The sequence below is a fragment of the Bos javanicus genome, chromosome 21, assembly GCF_032452875.1.
Source record: "Bos javanicus breed banteng chromosome 21, ARS-OSU_banteng_1.0, whole genome shotgun sequence".
Lineage (NCBI taxonomy): Eukaryota > Metazoa > Chordata > Mammalia > Artiodactyla > Bovidae > Bos > Bos javanicus.
This window is the reverse complement of record NC_083888.1, coordinates 24,801,011-24,819,786: the sequence shown is the minus strand read 5'-3', so window position 1 is coordinate 24,819,786 and position 18,776 is coordinate 24,801,011. Positions and strand designations below refer to the sequence as shown.

Here is an 18,776-nt window from a genome sequence, read left to right as displayed (position 1 = left end):
ACTAATGGTCAGCATCCTAGACAGCCGGGTCTATCCCTCACAGTAGCAGAGGGTCAACTAGCAAAGAAGCTCACAAGGACTTGATTTTTCTCCAGCAGCTATCAGAAGGTTCCTGATTACATGCTAAGAAATGTAATTGTTTTCTTCCTCCTGATTTAAGTGTCTGTGGAAAAACATGAACCTTCAGCTCCAAACAACTGACAAGTCACTGAACCTTGGAAACGTGAAAGTGTTTAGTTGCTCAGTCCTGTCCGACTCTTTGTGACCCCATGGATTGTAGCCTGCCAGGCTACTCTGTCCATGGAATTCTCCAGGCAAGAATACTGGAGTGGATTGCCATTCTCTTCTCCAGGGGATCTTTCTGACCCAGGGATGGAACCCAGATCTCCCATGTTGCAGACAGATTCTTTACCATCTGAGCCTTGGAGAGATTCTTTATGAAGGGTGGGGGTCTGACTGTGAGATTGGGCTCTGATCTCTCATCGTACATTTAACACACAGGAGTCCAGCAAAGCACTCGGGAGCTGGGTGAAGTGGGACACGTGGAGGAAGGAGAATAGTTTAATCCATGTGGTGACTCTTCCTGATTTTCCACTCTGAGATTTTGCCCTGGAGTGAGCCTCGTGAGGGGAAGAACAGGGAGCCTCCTTTCTTACACAGCCTCAGCTTTCACGGTTGGCTCCTGGGGGATTCTCTCATGCTACATAATCCCGATGTTTAAGAACATTTTTCCAACATATGGAAATACTGAAAGAACTGTCTCTGGAGTAGGAAATGGTAACCCACTCCAGTATTCTTGCCTACAGAATCCCATGGACAGAGGAGCCTGGCGGACTACAGTCCATAGGGTCACAAAGAGTCAGACACAACTGAAGCAACTAAGCACACACGCATGAAAGAACTGTTAACACCCATACATCCACAGCCCAGATGCTACAGTTGACATTTTAGATATAGAGATATAGATGTGAATGTGAAAGTTGCTCATTTGTGTCCAACTCTTTGAGAGCCCATACAGTCCATGGAATTCTCCAGGCCAGAATACTGGAGTGGGTAGCCTCTCCCTTCTCCAGGGGATCTTCCCAGGTCTTCCACATTGCAGGCAGATTCTTTACCAGCTGAACCACCAGGGAAGCCCATAGATAGAGATGATTATATTTTGAAATATCTATCTATTTGGCTGCACCGGGTCTTTGTTGCACCACGAAGGGTCTTTAGCAGCAGCACTTGGACTCTTAGTTGCAGCATGTAGGGATCTAGTTCCCCAACCGGGATGGAACCCCGGCCCCTTGCACTGGGGGTGTGAAGTCTTAGCCACTGGACCACTAGGCAAGTCCCATAGATATAGACGACTTTTTGATATGAGCCTAAAATATGTCTTCTAACACATAGGAATGGTGGTCAAGAGTAATTTTGACCATATGTGATTTTCTATTACTATGAAGACAAAAACTTAAGGCAATACTAAAAAATAGTATTAAGACACAACAGGGACCTCAATGGTGGTCCAGTGGTTAACAGTCCGCCTTCCAATGCAGGGGACACGGGTTCAATCCTGGTTGACGAATTAAGATCCCCCATGCCTTGCAGTGCGGCCAAAAAATAATAATAATAAAGAAGCAAAATCATAAACAGTTTAAAAAAGACACATTGTTTTTAATGCATCTTTGCCTCATGTGCAAGCCTGATGCCCCTCTCCCCATGATGCTGCCTGATTCCTGGGAGACACTCAGTGACCACCTAGTATATTGTGGAGATTGCATCACCTCGCATTCCTCCTTCTCTTTTCCTTTTCTCAGGTAACCCAGTATTTACTGGACCAATCTTTTGTAATGGATGAAGAAAGCCTCTACGAGTCTTCTCTCCGAATAGAACCAAAACTCCCCACCTGAAGCCGGTACCCAGCCCAGATCCAGCCGCTCACATGGACACGTGCTCTATGATACTGTACATAGTCGTTTGGTTTCTCTGGGTTTTCTTCTTTAGTATGTGCTTCTCCAAGAATACAAATCCGTTCTTGTTCTTAGATTCCCATAGAACCAGAATATGAATTTCTGCACCGTTTAAGACTTGGTCTGCCCACCCCACCCCTCGTCTCCTGCAGTGCCTGGTTCTTTTCATCAACCGTCCTCTCAGTCTGTCCTTCCCGGCCCCTTACTCTTCTCCGAAGGGAAAACAGACCCCGCGCATACACGACCCTTAGGCACCCGTCCTGCTTCTGTCCGTCCCCAGCCCAGGCCCCTGGGCCAAGTCAGCCAGGCAACATCCTCCGGCATGTTCCATGTAGTTGTGATAACTGGGTGGGGGGTGGGGGGAGGCGGGAGGGGGAACCATACCCCAGAGTCTGGTCATCGACAAACCTTCCTGCTGATGGTGACGCCGATTTCCAGAGCAGCTTTTCCAGCCCAAATCGCAGGTCTCCAAACTCCGCACCTCCCAGTGACCCAGAGGGAAGAGGGTCCTGTCCGCTGAAAACCACACCCCATGACAGCCCTGGAGGCCGCCGCCTCGGTGCCATGCTGCCCCCGGCTCTGGAAATAGCACCAGGGGGCATGACCATAGGTCTCCGTAGCCCTGGACAAGGCCCCAGAACTTCCCGAGGAAAACAGAATCACAACACCAAGTCGTGTCGACTTTGCCAAAGGCGGCCAGCATCCACTGCAAGTCGAGAACACGTGAAAAATGTCACTTTTCCTCTTTGAGCCGCCTAATGGTCACTACAAAGCTTACGTTGAGATGCTCCCAGTCTGTATGCCTTGTGAAAAATAGTACCACACTGTAGATTTAGGAACTCAATAACCAAGTGTTTTTATTGCATATACTGTAGTCCTGTCTAAATGCCTTCTAGCAGGAATATAGTACTGTAGTGCTTATTCTGTGAATACTACCATCTATTTTTTACATTGTACAGTATAGAAAACACAGGTCAACTCTGAAGTGGCAGGCATGCTCCACTCCGACAGACAGACAACTTTTGCTGTAAGCGATACCTAGTGGTATGGGAATTCTATTTCAAGTCCTATAATATTTCAACTTACAGCTTGTTTGGAAAACAATTTCCAGTTTTGTAAAAATATATGTTTCCTGATTACCTCTTGCTAATAAATCTATTCTATCTCAGGGTGAACGGTGGAATTTTGATGGGTTTCATTTATTCATTCAAGGAGTGTTTTGATGAACACTTGGTCCTTCTCGGGCTCTGGACTCAGACCAGAGGTCTGGAGTGGTCAGGGCACCCACTCCTTCTTTCTGGGGGAACTCATAGTCTGACGTCAAAGAGCATAAATTCGAGCACACTCTGGGGGATAGTGGAAGACAAGAGGAGCCTGGTGTGCTACAATCCATGGGGTTGCAAAGAGTCAAACACAACTAAGCTACTGAACAACAACAACAACATAGTCTGATGAGGAAGACTGTTGCAGTTTTCTATTGTAGCAGGAACAAATAGCTCCAAAACTTAATGGCTGAAAACAGTTTTGCACAATTCTATGGGTTGTCTGGGTCCAGCTGGTGGTCCTTGCTTAGGGTCCCTTGTGAGGTGAGGATCGTAGTTCCCTGACCAGGGATGGAACCTGCACCCACTGCATCGGCTGCTGGAGAAGGAGTGTCTGGAGAGGTGGGTTGTAGTTGTCTCGGGAGTATGGCCATACCACCCAGACGCACCCACCACCCCCCAAGAATTTATATCTAGCCTCTGGGCATGCATACCTCGGTCAGGATCATGAGCTCTAGGAGGTCAGGATCAGATACCTATAAGCCAGCCCTGATCCTGACCTCCTAGAGCTCATGGCCTGGCTGAAGAGAAGAAACACAAAGCAAATTACCCTCACGTTCCTAACTGCAGCTCACATCTCCTCCAGGCTCCTCAAAACAAAACACCTAGAGGGCTTCCCAGGTGGCTCAGTGGTAAAGAATTTGCCTGCCAATGCAGGAGACGTGGGTTCGATCCCTGATCTGGGAAAACCCCACATGCCATGGGGCAACTAAGCCCGTGCGCCACAACTACCTGTGCTGTAAAGACTGGTAGCTGCAACTCCTGAAGCCCGCGCTCCCTAGAGCCTGTGCTCTGCAACAAGAGAAGCCACTGCAATGAGAAGCCCATGCATCACAGCTGGAGAATAGCCACCGCTCGCAGCAACAAAGACTCCATGCAACCAAATAAATAAATAAACAAACTACATAGAAACTGCCACCACCTGGTGCCCTACGGCCCCCTCACTCTACTGGACCAACCTGACCTCATCAGCTCCCCCACCGCCCCTGGGTCTCCTTAACACCCCTCCCTGTGGTACGAGCTAGAAACCCAGAGGTCACCCTGACTCTCCCTTTAAAGGGTCACCTGATCCAGGCACTGTTAACCCCTAACTACCTCTCCACACTGACCACAGCTCTTCGTCACCTCTGCCACTACCTTGGATGAGCAGGTCCCAGTTTTTTTTAAATAAGGGACCCCTCTATACTCGCAAAAACTATCAAGGACCCCTCCCAGAAAAAGACCATATAAGTGGGTTACATCAGTGGGTATAATTGTATTACTGGTTATTTTATTTGAAAAACTTCAGAAACGTTTTTAAATAATTATTTATTAATTCATTTAAAAATAGCAGTAACACCAGCAATCCCACTTGTGGGTATTTGCCCAAAATAACTGAAAACAAGGTCTCAAAGGCATAATTGTACACTCATTTTCATAGTAACTTATTCACAATAACCAAAAGGTATAATCAATCCAAGTGTATAAACAGATCAATAAACAACCAGTGGTAAACAAACAACAGAATGGGATTCAACCTTTACAAAGAAAGAAATTCTAGGACTTCCCTGGTGGTCCAGTGGTTAAGACTCTGAGCTTGCAATGCAGGGGGCTCAGTTAGTTCAATCCCTGGTTGGGGAACTAAGATCCCACATGCTGCACCATGTGCCCTTCCAAAAATAAAATTAAAAATGAATAAAAGGGCACAAACTACTGTTGTAGAATCTGGACTCAAAAACACACCTCAGAGGACACTCAAGACAATGGAGAACAGTTTATTACACCAGCGGGTCCAAGGGGAATCGGTTCCCAACAAGGCCTATGATGATTTCGGGGGACTCGGTTTTATACCCTCCGCTACATGACTGGTTACACATTAGTAATTAGTTTTACAACATGCAGGCATGGAAGAATTAACAATTACAACACGCAGGTGGAGACGCTATCATTAATCTGAGACAACCTGACCCTTACTTCCAATCGTTGTTTGCCACCTGTGAGAAGGGGGTTTCCTGGTTTTTCTTTAACAATGGTTAACAGGGTTCACGGAGAAGGCAATGGCAACCCACTCCAGTATTCTTGCCTGGAAAATCCCATGGACGGAGGAGCCTGGTAGGCTGGACCCCAACACTACCACTTGGATAAAGCTTGAAGACATTCAAGCTTTGTGAATGTCATAAAGCTTGTCACATTATGTCACATTCAAGACATAATGAAGACATTATGCTAAGTGAAATAAACCAATCACAGAAAGGTAAACATTGTACAATTCCACTTGTATTATGTCCCTGCTGCTGCTGCTGCTGCTGCTGCTAAGTTGCTTCAGTCGCGTCTGACTCTGTGCAACCCCATAGATGGCCTCCTACCAGGCTCCTCTGTCCCTGGGATTCTCCAGGCAAGAACACTTGAGTGGGTTGCCATTTCCTTCTCCAATGCATGAAAGTGAAAAGTGAAAGGGAAGTCGCTCAGTCGTGTCCGACTCCTAGCGACCCCATGGACTGTAGCCCACCAGGCTCCTCCATCCATGGGATTTCCCAGGCAAGAATACTGGAGTGGGGTGCCATTGCCTTGTCCCTAGAGCAGTCAAATTCATAGAAACAGAAAATAGAATGGTGCTTACTAGAATTTTGTTGTTGTTGAAATTTTTAATCTTTAAAACAGACAGCTCTCTTCCAGTATTTTTTAACCATTCAGATGTATTTCGTTGGAATATTTATTCACATAATTTTCCTTAACACATTTCTTTCTACACAAGACTGAAAGTAAAAGTCTCTGTAACATTTTCAATTATAGCAATACACTTTAATAAATTATAAATTAACAGAATCTTCATGTTTGCTCTAAAAAAATCATTCATCAAATGTTAAATTGCACAAAGGCAAAACCATGGCTCATTCATCCACTTCTGCTCAGCACCAAGCCTGGGATGTCATGACATTCTGCACAGAATGTTTGTTGAATGAATGAACCACATCTTCACTCTTCAGATTGTGAACCCTGAACCAGCAACACTAGCATTGCCTGGGAATCTGGTAGAAAAGCAGGATCGCCCCACCTCAGACTTCTTGAACCTGAATCTGAACAAGCTCTCCAAGTGATATGTGAGCACGTGACCATTTTACAATCACTGTATTTGAACAAGCACACATCATTTCAGCCCCTGGATATGTCCATACACTACCTCTCCAATTGCACCACCCTCTATGCCAGTTAGACCAAACTACTGACTGCTCTCAAGTTTTTATTTTTATATCAGTCACTTCCACTTTTCTTTAAATGTCCTTCTCAGAGCCTTTACCGATTTTCTCCAATCAGGGGCTTCATCTGTACCCATCTCAGGTTGATCTCTGCCTCATGTCAAGGACCTGTGTCACTTCCCTCCTGTGAGATTCCACATGGTCTGGGTGGTCTGACTCCTGCGACTCCCAGTACCACACCTAACCCATGAAAGATGCTCTTGTCAGGTCTGATTCATAGTGGGACTGCCAGGAAAAGGGAGTGAAAGGAAAAATAAAGTAAACCTCATCAAAATTAAAAACAGTTGCGCATTGAAGAACATTCTCAAGAAAGTTAAAAGACAACCTACAGAATGAAAGAATCTTTCTGCAAATCGTATATTGGATAAGAGTTTTGTATCCAGAGTATATAAAGAACTCTAACAACTCAAAAGCAAAAAGACGACAAACCAATTTAAAAAATGGTCAAAGATGGGACTTCCCTGGGGTCCAGTGGCTAAGACTCCTAATGCAGGTGGCCCAGGTTTGATCCCTGGTCGGGACACTAGATCCCACATGCTATAACTAAGACCTGGCCCAACCAAATAGATAAATAAATAGGTGGGGCTTTTTGTTTTTTGTTTTGAGTGGACAAAGAACTTGCATAGACATTTCTCCAAAGAAGATATGCAAATGGCCTATAGGCACATGAAAAGATGTTAGACAATATTGGTCTTTCAGTTCAGTTCAGTTCAGTCCCTCAGTCGTGTCCAATTCTATGAGACCCCATGGACTGCAGCACGCCAGGCTTCCCTGTCCATCACCAACTCCCAGAGTTTACTCAAATTCATGTCCATCAAGTAGGTGATGCCATCCAACCATCTCATCCTCTGTCATCCCCTTCTCCTGCCTTCAATCTTTCTCAGCATAGAGTCTTTTCCATTGAGTCAGTTTGCATCAGGTGGCCAAAGTATTGAAGCTTCAGCATCAGTCCTTCCAATGAGTACTCTACTCAGGACTAATTTCCTTTAGGATGGACTGGTTGGATCTCTTTGCAGTCCAAGGGACTCTCAAGAGTCCAGTTCAACACCACAGTTCAAAAGCATCAGTTCTTCAATGATCAGTTTCTTTATAGTCCAACTCTCACATCCATGCATGACTACTGGAAAAACCGTAGCTTTGACTAGATGGACCTTTGCTGGCAAAGTAATGTCTCTGCTATTTAATATGCTGTCTAAGTTGGTCATAGCTTTTCTTCCAAGGAGCAAAAATCTTAATTTCATGGCTTTAGTCATCATCTGCAGTGATTTTGGAGCCCTGCAAAAATAAAGTCTGTCACTGTTTCCATTGTTTCCCCGTCTATTTGCCATGAAGTGATAGGACCAGATGCCATGATCTTGGTTTTCTGAATGCTGAGTTTTAAGCCAACTTTTTCACTCTCCTCTTTCACTTTCATCAAGAGGCTCTTTAGTTCTTCTTCGCTTTCTGCCATAAGGGTGGTGTCATCTGCATATCTGAGTTTATTGATATTTCTCCCAGAAATCTTGACTCTAGCTTGTGCTTCAGCATTTCTCATGATGTACTCTGCGTATAAGTTAAATAAGCAGGGTGACAATATACAGCCTTGATGCACTCCTTTTCTGATTTAGAACCAGTCTGTTGTTCCATGTCCAGTTCTAACTGTTGCTTCTTGACCTGCATACAGATTTCTCAGGGGGCAGGTCAGGTGGTCTACTGTTCCCATTTCTTTAAGAATTTTCCACAGTTTGCTATGATCCACACAGTCAGAGTCAATAAAGCAGAAGGGGTAGTCAATAAAGCAGAAGTAGATGTTTTTCTGGAACTCTCTTGCTTTTTTGATGATCCAGCGGATGTTGGCAATTTGATCTCTGGTTCCTCTGCCTTTTCTAAACCCAGCTTAAACATCTGGAAGTTCACGGTTCATGTACTGTTGAAGCCTGGCTTGGAGGATTTTGAGCATTACTTTGCTAGCATGTGAAATGAGTGCAATTGTGCAGTAGTTTAAACGTTCTTTGGGATTGGAATGAAAACTGACCTTTTCCAGTCCTGTGGCCACTGCTGAGTTTTCCAAATTTACTGGCATATTGAGTGCAGCATTTTAACAACATCATCTTTTAGGATTTGAAGTAGCTCCACTGGAATTCCATCACCTCCACTAGCTTTGTTCGTAGTGATGCTTTCTAAGGCTCACTTGACTTCACATTCCAGGATGTCTGGCTCTAAGTGAGTGATCACACCATCGTGGTTATCTGGGTCATGAAGATCTTTTTTTTTTTTTTGTATAGTTCTTCTGTGTATTTTTGCCACCTCTTCTTAATATCTTCTGTTTCTGTTAGGTCCATACTATTTCTGTCCTTTATTGTGTCCATCTTTGCATGAAATATTCCTTTGGTATCTCTTATTTTCTTGAAGAGATCTCTAGTCTTTCCCATCCTATTGTTTTCCTCTGTTCCTTTGCATTGATCACTTCGGAAGGCTTTCTTATCTCTCCTTGCTATTCTTTGAAACTCTGCATTCAAATGAGTATATGGATGCAATCTCAAAAACAACAGAATGGTCTCTGTTTGTTTCCAAGGCAAACCATTCAATTTGACAGTAATCCAAGTCTATGCCCTGACCCGTAATGCTGAAGAAGCTGAAGTTCAACAGTTCTATGAAGACCTTCTAGAACTAACAACCAAAAAATAAGTCCTTTTCACCACAGGGGACTGAAATGCAAAAGTAGGAAGTCAAGAGATACCTGAAGTATTTGGCCTTGGAGTACAAATTGAAGTAGGGCAAAGGCTAACAGAGTTTTCCTAAGAGAATGCACTGGTCATAGCAAACACCCTCTTCCAACAAGACAAGAGAAGACTCTACGCATGGACATCACCAGATGGTCAATACCGAAATCAGATTGATTATATTCTTTGCAGCCAAAGATGAAGAAGCTCTATACAGTCAGCAAAAACAAGACTGGGAGCTGACTATGGCTTAGATCATGAACTCCTTATTGCCAAATTCAGACTTAAATTGAAAAAAGGCAGGAAAATCCACTAGACCATTCAGGCATGACCTAAATCAAATCCCTTATGATTATACAGTGGAAGTGACAATTAGATTCAAGGGATTAGATCTGATACACAGAGTATTTGAAGAACTATGGATGGAGGTTCATGACATTGTACAGAAGGCAGTTATCAAGAGCATCCCCAAGAAAAAGAAATGCAAAAAGGCAAAATGGTTGTCTGAGGAGGCCTTACAAAAAGCTGAAAAAAGAAGCAATGCTAAAGGCAAAGGAGAAAAGGAAAGATATACATTGGTCATTGAGTGAGTGAGTGAGTGAGAGTCGCTCAGTTGTGTCCGACTCTTTGCGACCCCATGGACTATATAGTCCGTAGAATTAACCAGGCCAGAATATTGAAGTGGGTAGCCTTTCCCTTCTCCAGGGGATATTCCCAACCCAGGGATCAAACCCAGGTCTCCCACATTGCAGGTGGATTCTTTACCAGCTGAGCCACAAGGGAACCCCACATTGGTCATTAAAGAGATGCCAATCCAAACCACAATGAGATACTATTTCACACCCACTAAGATGGTGATGATAAAAGACAAAGACAAAACAGAAAATAACAATTCTCCAAAAGAGAAATAGGAATCTTCATACATTGTTAGTGGGATGTAAAATGGTGCAGCCACTCAGTCACTGTGGAAAACAGCCTGGCATTTCCTCAAAAAGTTAAACAGAATTACAATATAATCCACTAATTCCACTCTTAGTGTATACACAAGAGACATAAAAACGTGTGTTCACTCAGAAACTTGTACATGAATGTTTACAGCAGCATTATTCAAAATAGCCAAAAGGTAAAAACAACCCAAATACCCATCAACAAGTAAATGGATAAACAAAACACGGTACACATACCATGGAATATTATTCAGCTTTTAAAAGGAGCAAAACACTGATGCATTCCATACGTTGGATGAACCTTGAAAACATTATGCTACATTATAGAATCCAGACACAAATGATCACAAAGTGCATGATTTGTTTCATATAAAATGTTCAGAACAGGCAAATTCATAAAGACAGGAAGTGATTAATGGTTGCCAAGGGGTTGGGGATGGAGGGAAGGAGTGTGGTTGCTTAAAGGACATGGGCTGTTCTTTCACAGAGGGTTTTTTTAAAGTTTTGAAACTAGAGAGAGGTAGTACTTGCACAATGCTGTGACGGCACTAAATGCCATTGGATTCTATACTTTAAAATGGTTAACTCATGGGACTTTCCTGGCCATCTCGTGATTAAAACTCCATGCTTCCACTGCATGGAGCATGGGTTTGATCCCTGTTCATAGAACTAAGATCCCACATGCTGTGCAGTGCAACCAAAAAATAAAAATAAATAAAACAGTCAATTCATGTTATGTGAAATTTACCTCAAAAAGAGAGAGAGGAAGAACTGACTGTAGTTGTTCAGTTTCCCTGTCGTGTCTGACTCTGTGACTCCGTGGACTCCAGCACACCAGGCCTCCCTGCCCTTCACCATCTCCCAGAATTTGCCCAAGTTCAGTGCTCGCTAGAAAGTACTCCTGATGTGAAATCATATCAGTTATTGTATCAGAAATTATATCAGGTAATGGGAGAACTCTGAATTGTATGCTTTAAAATGGTGAATTATAGATACTACATAGATTTCACTTCATTTGAAAAAAAAAAAAACAGTAAGAAATAAAACAGGGAACAGGGCTGGTCAGAGAGAGCTTCTCACTTCTCCCAAGTGTCCCAAACTGGGCCTTGAAGAACTAGAAACCTCAAGTTTTCTGGCTGAGAGAAGAGGGGGGCCTGAGTGTCTCTGATGAGGGACAGCCTGAGTAATGGCTGAACAGGTCTGGTGAGATGCCCAGGGAGAGGGCAGGGGGCAGGTGGGGTGCCTGCCAGGGTCCCTGAGCAACTGGCCGGGGAGTCATGCAGGGCCTGATGGTGAAGTGGCCCAGCCTGATTCTATTTTCAGTCCATCAGCCCCTTATCAGCACTTATCACACATATGCCATAACGTATGTTTACTGTGCAATTATCGCCCACACTCAGATCAAGTGACTCCCAGCCTAGGAACAGCCAGGGTCCACTTCTCATTGCTGGGAGGGGAAGTAAATCCTGCTTGCACAGGTCAGGGTCCAGGCAAACCGGCTGCTCCTCTTCCACATCTAGAATCTCCCAGCGGCCCCTCCAAGCTTCGAGCCCACCGGTAAACTCCCTACACCCATTCTTGTTACTCCCCAGGGGTCTTACGAAACAATCCTAAAGGAAATCAACCCTGAATATTCATTGGAAGGACTGATGTTGAAGCTAAAGCTCCAGTACTTTGGCCTCCTGATGCAAAGAGCCGATTCACTGGAAAAGACCCAATGCTGAGAAAGATTAAAGGCAGGAAGAGAAGGGGGCGACAGAGGATGAAATGGTTGGATGGCATTACCAACTCAATGGACATGAGTTTGAGCAAACTCCGGGAGATAGTGAAGGACTGGGAAGCCTGGCGTGCTGCAGTCCATGGGGTCACAGGGAGTCGGACACGACTGAGAGACTGAAAAACAAACAACGTCTCTCATGGCCGCTTGGAAGCCTCATCAGGAGAGGAGCATAGAACCTCCACGTCTCTCTCAGCCAGGACCCGAAGCCCCTCAAACACCACCGTTAATGCCACCAGCATTTTATCATCTGACTCAGAATAAATAACAATGACTACTGCCGCTACCACCTCTGTCCAGCCTGCAGCGTGTCCAGCTCTGTTTCTGAGCAAGAACTCCCGGGTGTTTTTAACCTCCATTTCACAGAGGAGGATAAGACACAGGAAACCTGATTTTCAAAATATTTAACTGCCATGAGTTATGGCATGAGTACTGACCACCAAGACTAACGGCCAAGAGGATGCAAACTGGCTGAAAATCAACCAGTTCTGCAGGGCACCCTCCAAAGTCGTACAGGCTAAATCATCACATTGTGGATACAGATGATGAATTCAGGAGTTGGGGAAGAGAAAGTTCATGCGGAGGAGGGAGGAAGGGGTTGGAGGTTGGGCTGAGCCAGGACAAGGAGCTCAGCTACGAACTGGTGTGAGGAGTGCAGTGGAGCTGGACACTACAAGCAGAATAGGGATATATCAAAGAAGGTCTTAAGGGAAAACAAAGGAGCGCAGACCGTGACAATGTGACATGCTCTGGGCTCCAGCCCCCAAGTGCCAGGGGCAGGAGTGAAGCCAACTGAACAAGGATGAGCATCCACCACATAGGAGTGGCTTACAGAAAAGTCCAGAAACTGGTACTCCCTCACAGGGCCAGGACAAGGGTGAAAGAAGTGAGACATACACCCCAGATGCAAAATTTAGGATGTGCATGCTCAGTCATTAAGTCTTGTCCGATTCTTACAATCCCATGGACTGTGGCCTACCAGGCTCCTCTGTCCATGGGATTCTCCAGGCAAGAATACTGGAGTGGGTAGCCATTTCCTCCTCCAGGGGATCTTCCCGACCCAAGGATTGAACCTGCATCTCCTGCATTGGCAGGCAGATTCTTTTCCACTGAACAAGCAGGAAAACCCACAAATTTTAAGGGAATGTCAGAAAACTCAGTCATCAAGATACATAATATTTTAATACAATATTATAAAATAACAGAAATTAATGCAAAAATCTTAGATGAGTAACATCACATGTTAATAAAGAAAACAATGACAGGATCAAACCTTGTGCTCGTTCAGCATAGCCTTACTGTATTCTCCCAAATCCTGGCCATAATGACATACAGCTTCGGGACTTCTCTACCAGCCCTCACTCTTTCTTGGATGTGAATGCAGCATCTTTAGGACTTCACCAAGCCAGTGGTGGTTCCCACGTTCCCTGACTTCTTAGGGGACAAACAACGCCTTCTCAAGCAGCTGGAGGACATTTTCAGGCCCACTTCTCTGACTCAGGGCAAGGGAAATAACCAAGATGGTTAAACAGGGTGTCTCCTTGTCAACAATGGAACTTGGGATATATGTTTGTGTGAAAGTGAAAGTGCTCAGTCTTGTTCAGTCATGTCTGACTCTTTGTGACCCCATGGACGGTAGCTGGCCAGGCTCCTCTGTCCATGGGCTTCTCCAGAAAAGAATATTGGAATGGGTTGCCATGCCCTTCTCCAGAGATTGAACCCAGGTCTCCACCATTGCAGGCAGATTCTTTACCATCTGAGCTACCAGGGAAGCCCAGGGATATATAAATATAAATACATATATATATATATATATATACACACACACACACACACACACATATATATGTGTGTGTGTGTGTGTGTATAGCTAATTCTCTTTGCTATACAGTAGAAACTAACAACATTGTAAAACAACTATACTCCAATAAAGATTAATTTAAAAAATAAATAAAAATATAGAGGCAAACTATTATATGTAGGATGGATAAACAAGGTCCTACTCTAGAGCACAGGGAATCATATTCAATACCCTGTGATAAGCCATAATGGAAAAAAACATGAAAAAGGATGCATATGTGTATAAGTGTGTGTAAGTGAATCACTCAGCCTTCCCTGATAGCTCAGTTGGTAAAGAATCCACCTGCTAGTGCAGGAGACCCTAGTTCGATTCCCCAATAGGGAAGATCCACTTGAGAAGGGTTAGGCTACCCACTCCAGTATTCTTGGGCTTCCCTTGTGGCTCAGCTGGTAAAGAATCTGCCTGCAATGCAGGAGACCTGGGTTTGATCCCTGGGTTCAGAAGACCCCCTAGAGAAGGGAAAGGCTACCCACTCTAGTATTCTGGCCTGGAGAATTCCATGGACTGTATAGTCCATGGGGTTGCAAAGAGTCAGACACGACTGAATGACTTTCACTTTCATTAAGTGAATCACTTTGCTGTACTGCAGAAATTAACACCATATTGTAAATCAACAATTTACATTCAATAAAAATTAAACTAAAAAAACCAATGGAACTAGCAAGAGGTGCAAGTTCATATTACAATCCAATTGAAGTTGCTCTTTGATGCAGAGTTATACACTTTCTGCATTCATCACCTTTCTCACTCTACAAATTCTCTGGTCACTCATCTCTATGTCCACTGATTCATCCTTCCACTCCTCCATCCATCTACCCACCCATCCATCCATCCATTCATCCACCCATCCATCCATTCATCCTTGTTTCTAACCAAGCATCCATTTAGTCATTCAACCATAAAGCCATTTCCCTATATATCCATCCATCTATCCTTTCATCCATTTATGCATCCCTACAGACTGAGCTACTTCACTTTCACTTTTCACTTTCATGCATTGGAGAAGGAAATGGCAACCCACTCCAGTGTTCTTGCCTGGAGAATCCCAGGGACAGGGGAGCCTGGTGGGCTGCCGTCTATGGGGTCACACAGAGTTGGACACGACTGAAGCGACTTAGCAGCAGCAGCAGCAACATAGACCATCATCCACCCAAACCACTTAATCAACCCTCTGCTTACCTACTATGCAAAATCAGCATGTGGGTGTGAAAAGAGCCTCATCACTTACCAGCACACCTACTTAACTCTTCAAATCTAATTTCTTCATCTAGAAAGTGGGTGTGTGTCTTCTCAAAGAACCTTCATGGTATTGTTATGAGCATGAAAGAACAAGATCCATATACATGGTAGTTATTATATTATTATGGAAATTATTATTATTGTAAGATGCTAGAAACAGAAAGAAAGAAATCTGGTGAGGGGCCCAGTTTTCCAGCCAAGATGTTCACTCTGACAAGTGATCTGGAAAACCAGTTAAAGCCATAAGCAACAATTGCAGAAGGGATAAAATTCTGAGGGGATGAGAGGAGTGATCAGCAGATTTGGTTTAAAGAAAAAGGACAAATGAAGATGGGCTGAGCAGTGATCCCTAGAACAGTAAGCAGGAGGAAATCTTTTTTTTTTTTTTGGCTCCACCATGCAACATGTGGGATCTTAGTCCGCTGATTAGGGATTGAACCCATGTCCCCTGCCATGGCAGGCAGATTCTTTACCACTGAGCCACCTGGGAAGCCCCAGATGCCCACTTTGGGGAGAACTCTGGACTCAGCTGGCCAGGAGTTCAAACCCCAGGACTCTTAGGTATTAGCTGTGGGGCCATAGCTACTTAAGTGCCTCTGTCACCTCATCTCTATCTTGGGAGGGGAAACAGAGAGAATTAAGAAAGTTTATTCATGTAGAGTACACACACTGAGTCTAACACATCCCTACAGGAGGTTGTTGAAAAAAATTTACGTGACACGAGAGTTGGAAGTTAAACTTTATTTGGGTAAAAATGAGGACTGCAGCCTGAGAGAGCCTCAGAACTCCGAGAAACTTCTCCAAGGAGGCAGGGAGGGAGCCAGGTTATACAGAAGTTTTGCAACAAAGGGCAGATAATCAGAAGTCAAAAGGAAAGAAAAACCAGATATCCCAAGTTAAGGAATTAAGCAGTTTTCCATGTATGGGGAGATGCAAGAGTCTGGGCTCACTGAAATCATCCTTTGATGTGCACCTCAGCTGTCTCGGGCCTGTACCCTGTGTTTGAACATCCTAAGTTTCCCAGGGCTGCAGTCTGTTGGCTTCAAGATGGCGCATGTTCTTTCCTTCCTGAGTTCCCCAAGGCTCACCAGCTTACACCAGACTGTGATATCCTTTGTTTACTGCTAAGGCAGGAAACAGTTCATTTCCCAAGGTAATGACTCCTGGGTGCGGAGGATGAGACCTGCTGTCCCCTCTCAGCCTGCCCAGACTCCAGAATGCAGCAAGTTGGCACCGGAGCCTGAGACCACACACGCCCAGCCCTCTGTCCCTAGAGGCACCAGTCAGCCTGGGCATGTCACCTGCTCTACTAGTTTCCGGTTGCTGCGCACGAGATCACCACAAATGTAGGCACTTAACGCAAATTTATGACCTCACATGTAGAGAAGTCCACGTTGTCAACTACAAATTGGCACTTGCCATCCACCTCTACAAGGATTAAATCATGTGTTTCTGCAGCTGCTGACCTTCCACACCCCTGGAAAGGCACTCAGGGTGGAGAGCAGAAATGAGGTACACTGTACTTGGGGATGGAGGGTGGAAACTGGCAGGACAGGTCTTTAGATAGTTAAATATTTTCAGGAGCCATTTTGATAAGCTCAATTCACGTGTCTCCTCATATCTAGAAAAGCAGTAAATTCCTTCATGGTGATATCTGCTCCCCATGACTAGCAGAAACCTTCTGCAAAAAAATATATGCTTGATTGCACATACTCCCCCTTCCCCAAAATCATGTCTATACTGACCTTCCCCCCTCTGCCTCATTGGAGCAGTTTCTCAGAGCTATCTGAGGTGCTGACTCCCAGACCCCAATTAAACTTAACTCACAATTCTCACATTGTGCTTTTTTTTTTAAGTCAACCACGTGACTTTGGCCAGTTCCTCTCCAGGTCTCACACAGCCGAAAGCAACAGGTCAGTGAGGTTGCCTTCTTTTCCAGTGGAGGTGGTGGAGATGAATCTGCTTCCAAGTTTATTCAGGTCATTGGCAGAATTCAGGTCCTTGTGATTGCTGGACCAAGGTCTCCATTTCCTTACTGGTTGTACATTGGGGTCATTCTCAGCTCCTAGAGGCCAATCACCTTCATTGGCTCATGGCCCCCATCAAAGTCAGCAATGGCAGGGACAGTCTTTCTTTCTTTCTTTTTTTTTATAATTTAATTTAAATTTATTTATTTTTAATGCGAGGATAATTGCTTTACAATATTGTGTTGGCTTCTGCCATACATCGACATGAATTAGTCATAGGTACGCGTATGTCCCCTCCATCTTGAACCTCTCTCCCACCTCCCACCCCTTCCCACTCCTCTAGCTTGTCACAGTAGAGTCTTTTTCGTGGTTCGAAGTTCTCTGACCTCCCCCTGCCTCCTTCCTCTGACCCTTCTGCTTTCTTCTGCTGCTTGGAAGGGCCCCAGTGATTACATCAGGGCTGTTCAGCTAATCCAGGATAATCTTTCAAAGTTAGCTGATTGGAAGCTTTCATTCCACCTGCAAAGTCCCTTCCCAGCTCTGTGTAGATCATGTTTGATCAAATAACCAAAGCATGGAAACTAGAATTTTGCCTGCACCCCTGGTTCAGGGCTCTGTTGCCAGCACCAGTCCTCAGCCACCCTCTGAGGAGCACAGAGGACCAGGACTGCAGAGAAGCCCTCGCAGAAGTGATGCCCAGCTGGAGCCAGAGGAGCCGATGAACTCACCAGGCAAGCGGGTACAGTCAGAGAAGGACAGAGACAGAACCCAAAACTGAGCCCACATCTGGGTGAATCACTATTACAGTGCCACACTTGGGGCCAGTGTTTCACCTATAACTAAAGTGTATGGATGTGACAGTTGGTCCATAAAAAGGCTGAGCGCTGAAGAATTGATGCTTTCGAACTGTGGTGCTAGAGAAGACTCTTGAGAATCCCTTGGACAGCAAGGCGATCAAACCAGTCAATCCTAAAGGAAATCAACCCTGATATTCACTGGAAGGACTGATGCTGAAGCTGAAACTCCAATACTTTGGCTACCTGATGCAAAGAGCCAGCTCATTGGAAAAGACCCTGAAGTTGGGAAAGACTGAGGGCAGGAGGAGAAGGGGGCGACAGAGGATGAGATGGTTAGATGGCATCACCCACTCAATGGACAGGAGTTTCAGCAAACTCCAGGAGGAGTGAAGGACAGGGAAGCCTGGTATGCTGCAGTCCATGGGGTTGCAAAGAATTAGACATGACTTAGTGACTTAACACACACACAAAGTGTAAACCTGTATTTAACCACTGTGGAAGGCAGTGCACCTACCCCCGTTTCACAGATGAGGAATCTGAAACCCCATGTGAGAGAACTACCAGCTTATGTCATACAGTGAATGTGTGACAGGACTAGAACCAAACATTACTCTAAAACTGATCAGGCCAGTGCCGTTCGTGTTTTCGGGCCTTCCTGAATGATCCACCAAGGAGGGTCACTGGGGACCCAGCACAGAGAACAAGTTTGGGGTCTGAGGTCTAATGTTAAGGTTCTCAGTCCTGCCACTCTCTGGGTGGCTTGGATGGGCAGAAAGAGGAGCAGTTCCTGCACACCTGAAGGATAGAACATTGCAGAGGCTGGCCAGGTTTATCCCAAGGCCAGGGGCTTAAATTTCCAAGTAGCAGCAACCATGTAGGGTCATTCCCCAGACATTTGCCTCAAAGCAAACCCAAGGGGCATCCAGACAAGGGCTGATTTATAAATTGATAAAGATCTGCTTTATCTGAAAAGACA

General features: G+C 44.8%; 1 protein-coding gene across 2 annotated transcripts in view; it reads left to right on the top strand.

Moving 5' to 3' along the window:
• The window catches only part of RASGRF1 (Ras protein specific guanine nucleotide releasing factor 1), a 102,298-nt gene extending 99,171 nt beyond the window's left edge, over positions 1-3,127 (top strand). For both annotated transcript variants that reach the window (XM_061394555.1, XM_061394554.1), the window contains one exon: positions 1,800-3,127. In XM_061394555.1, coding sequence (XP_061250539.1) covers positions 1,800-1,892 — 93 coding nt within the window. In that variant the 3' untranslated portion in view covers positions 1,893-3,127. The remainder of the gene's footprint in view (positions 1-1,799) is intronic.
• The last annotated feature ends 15,649 nt before the right edge of the window (positions 3,128-18,776 follow it).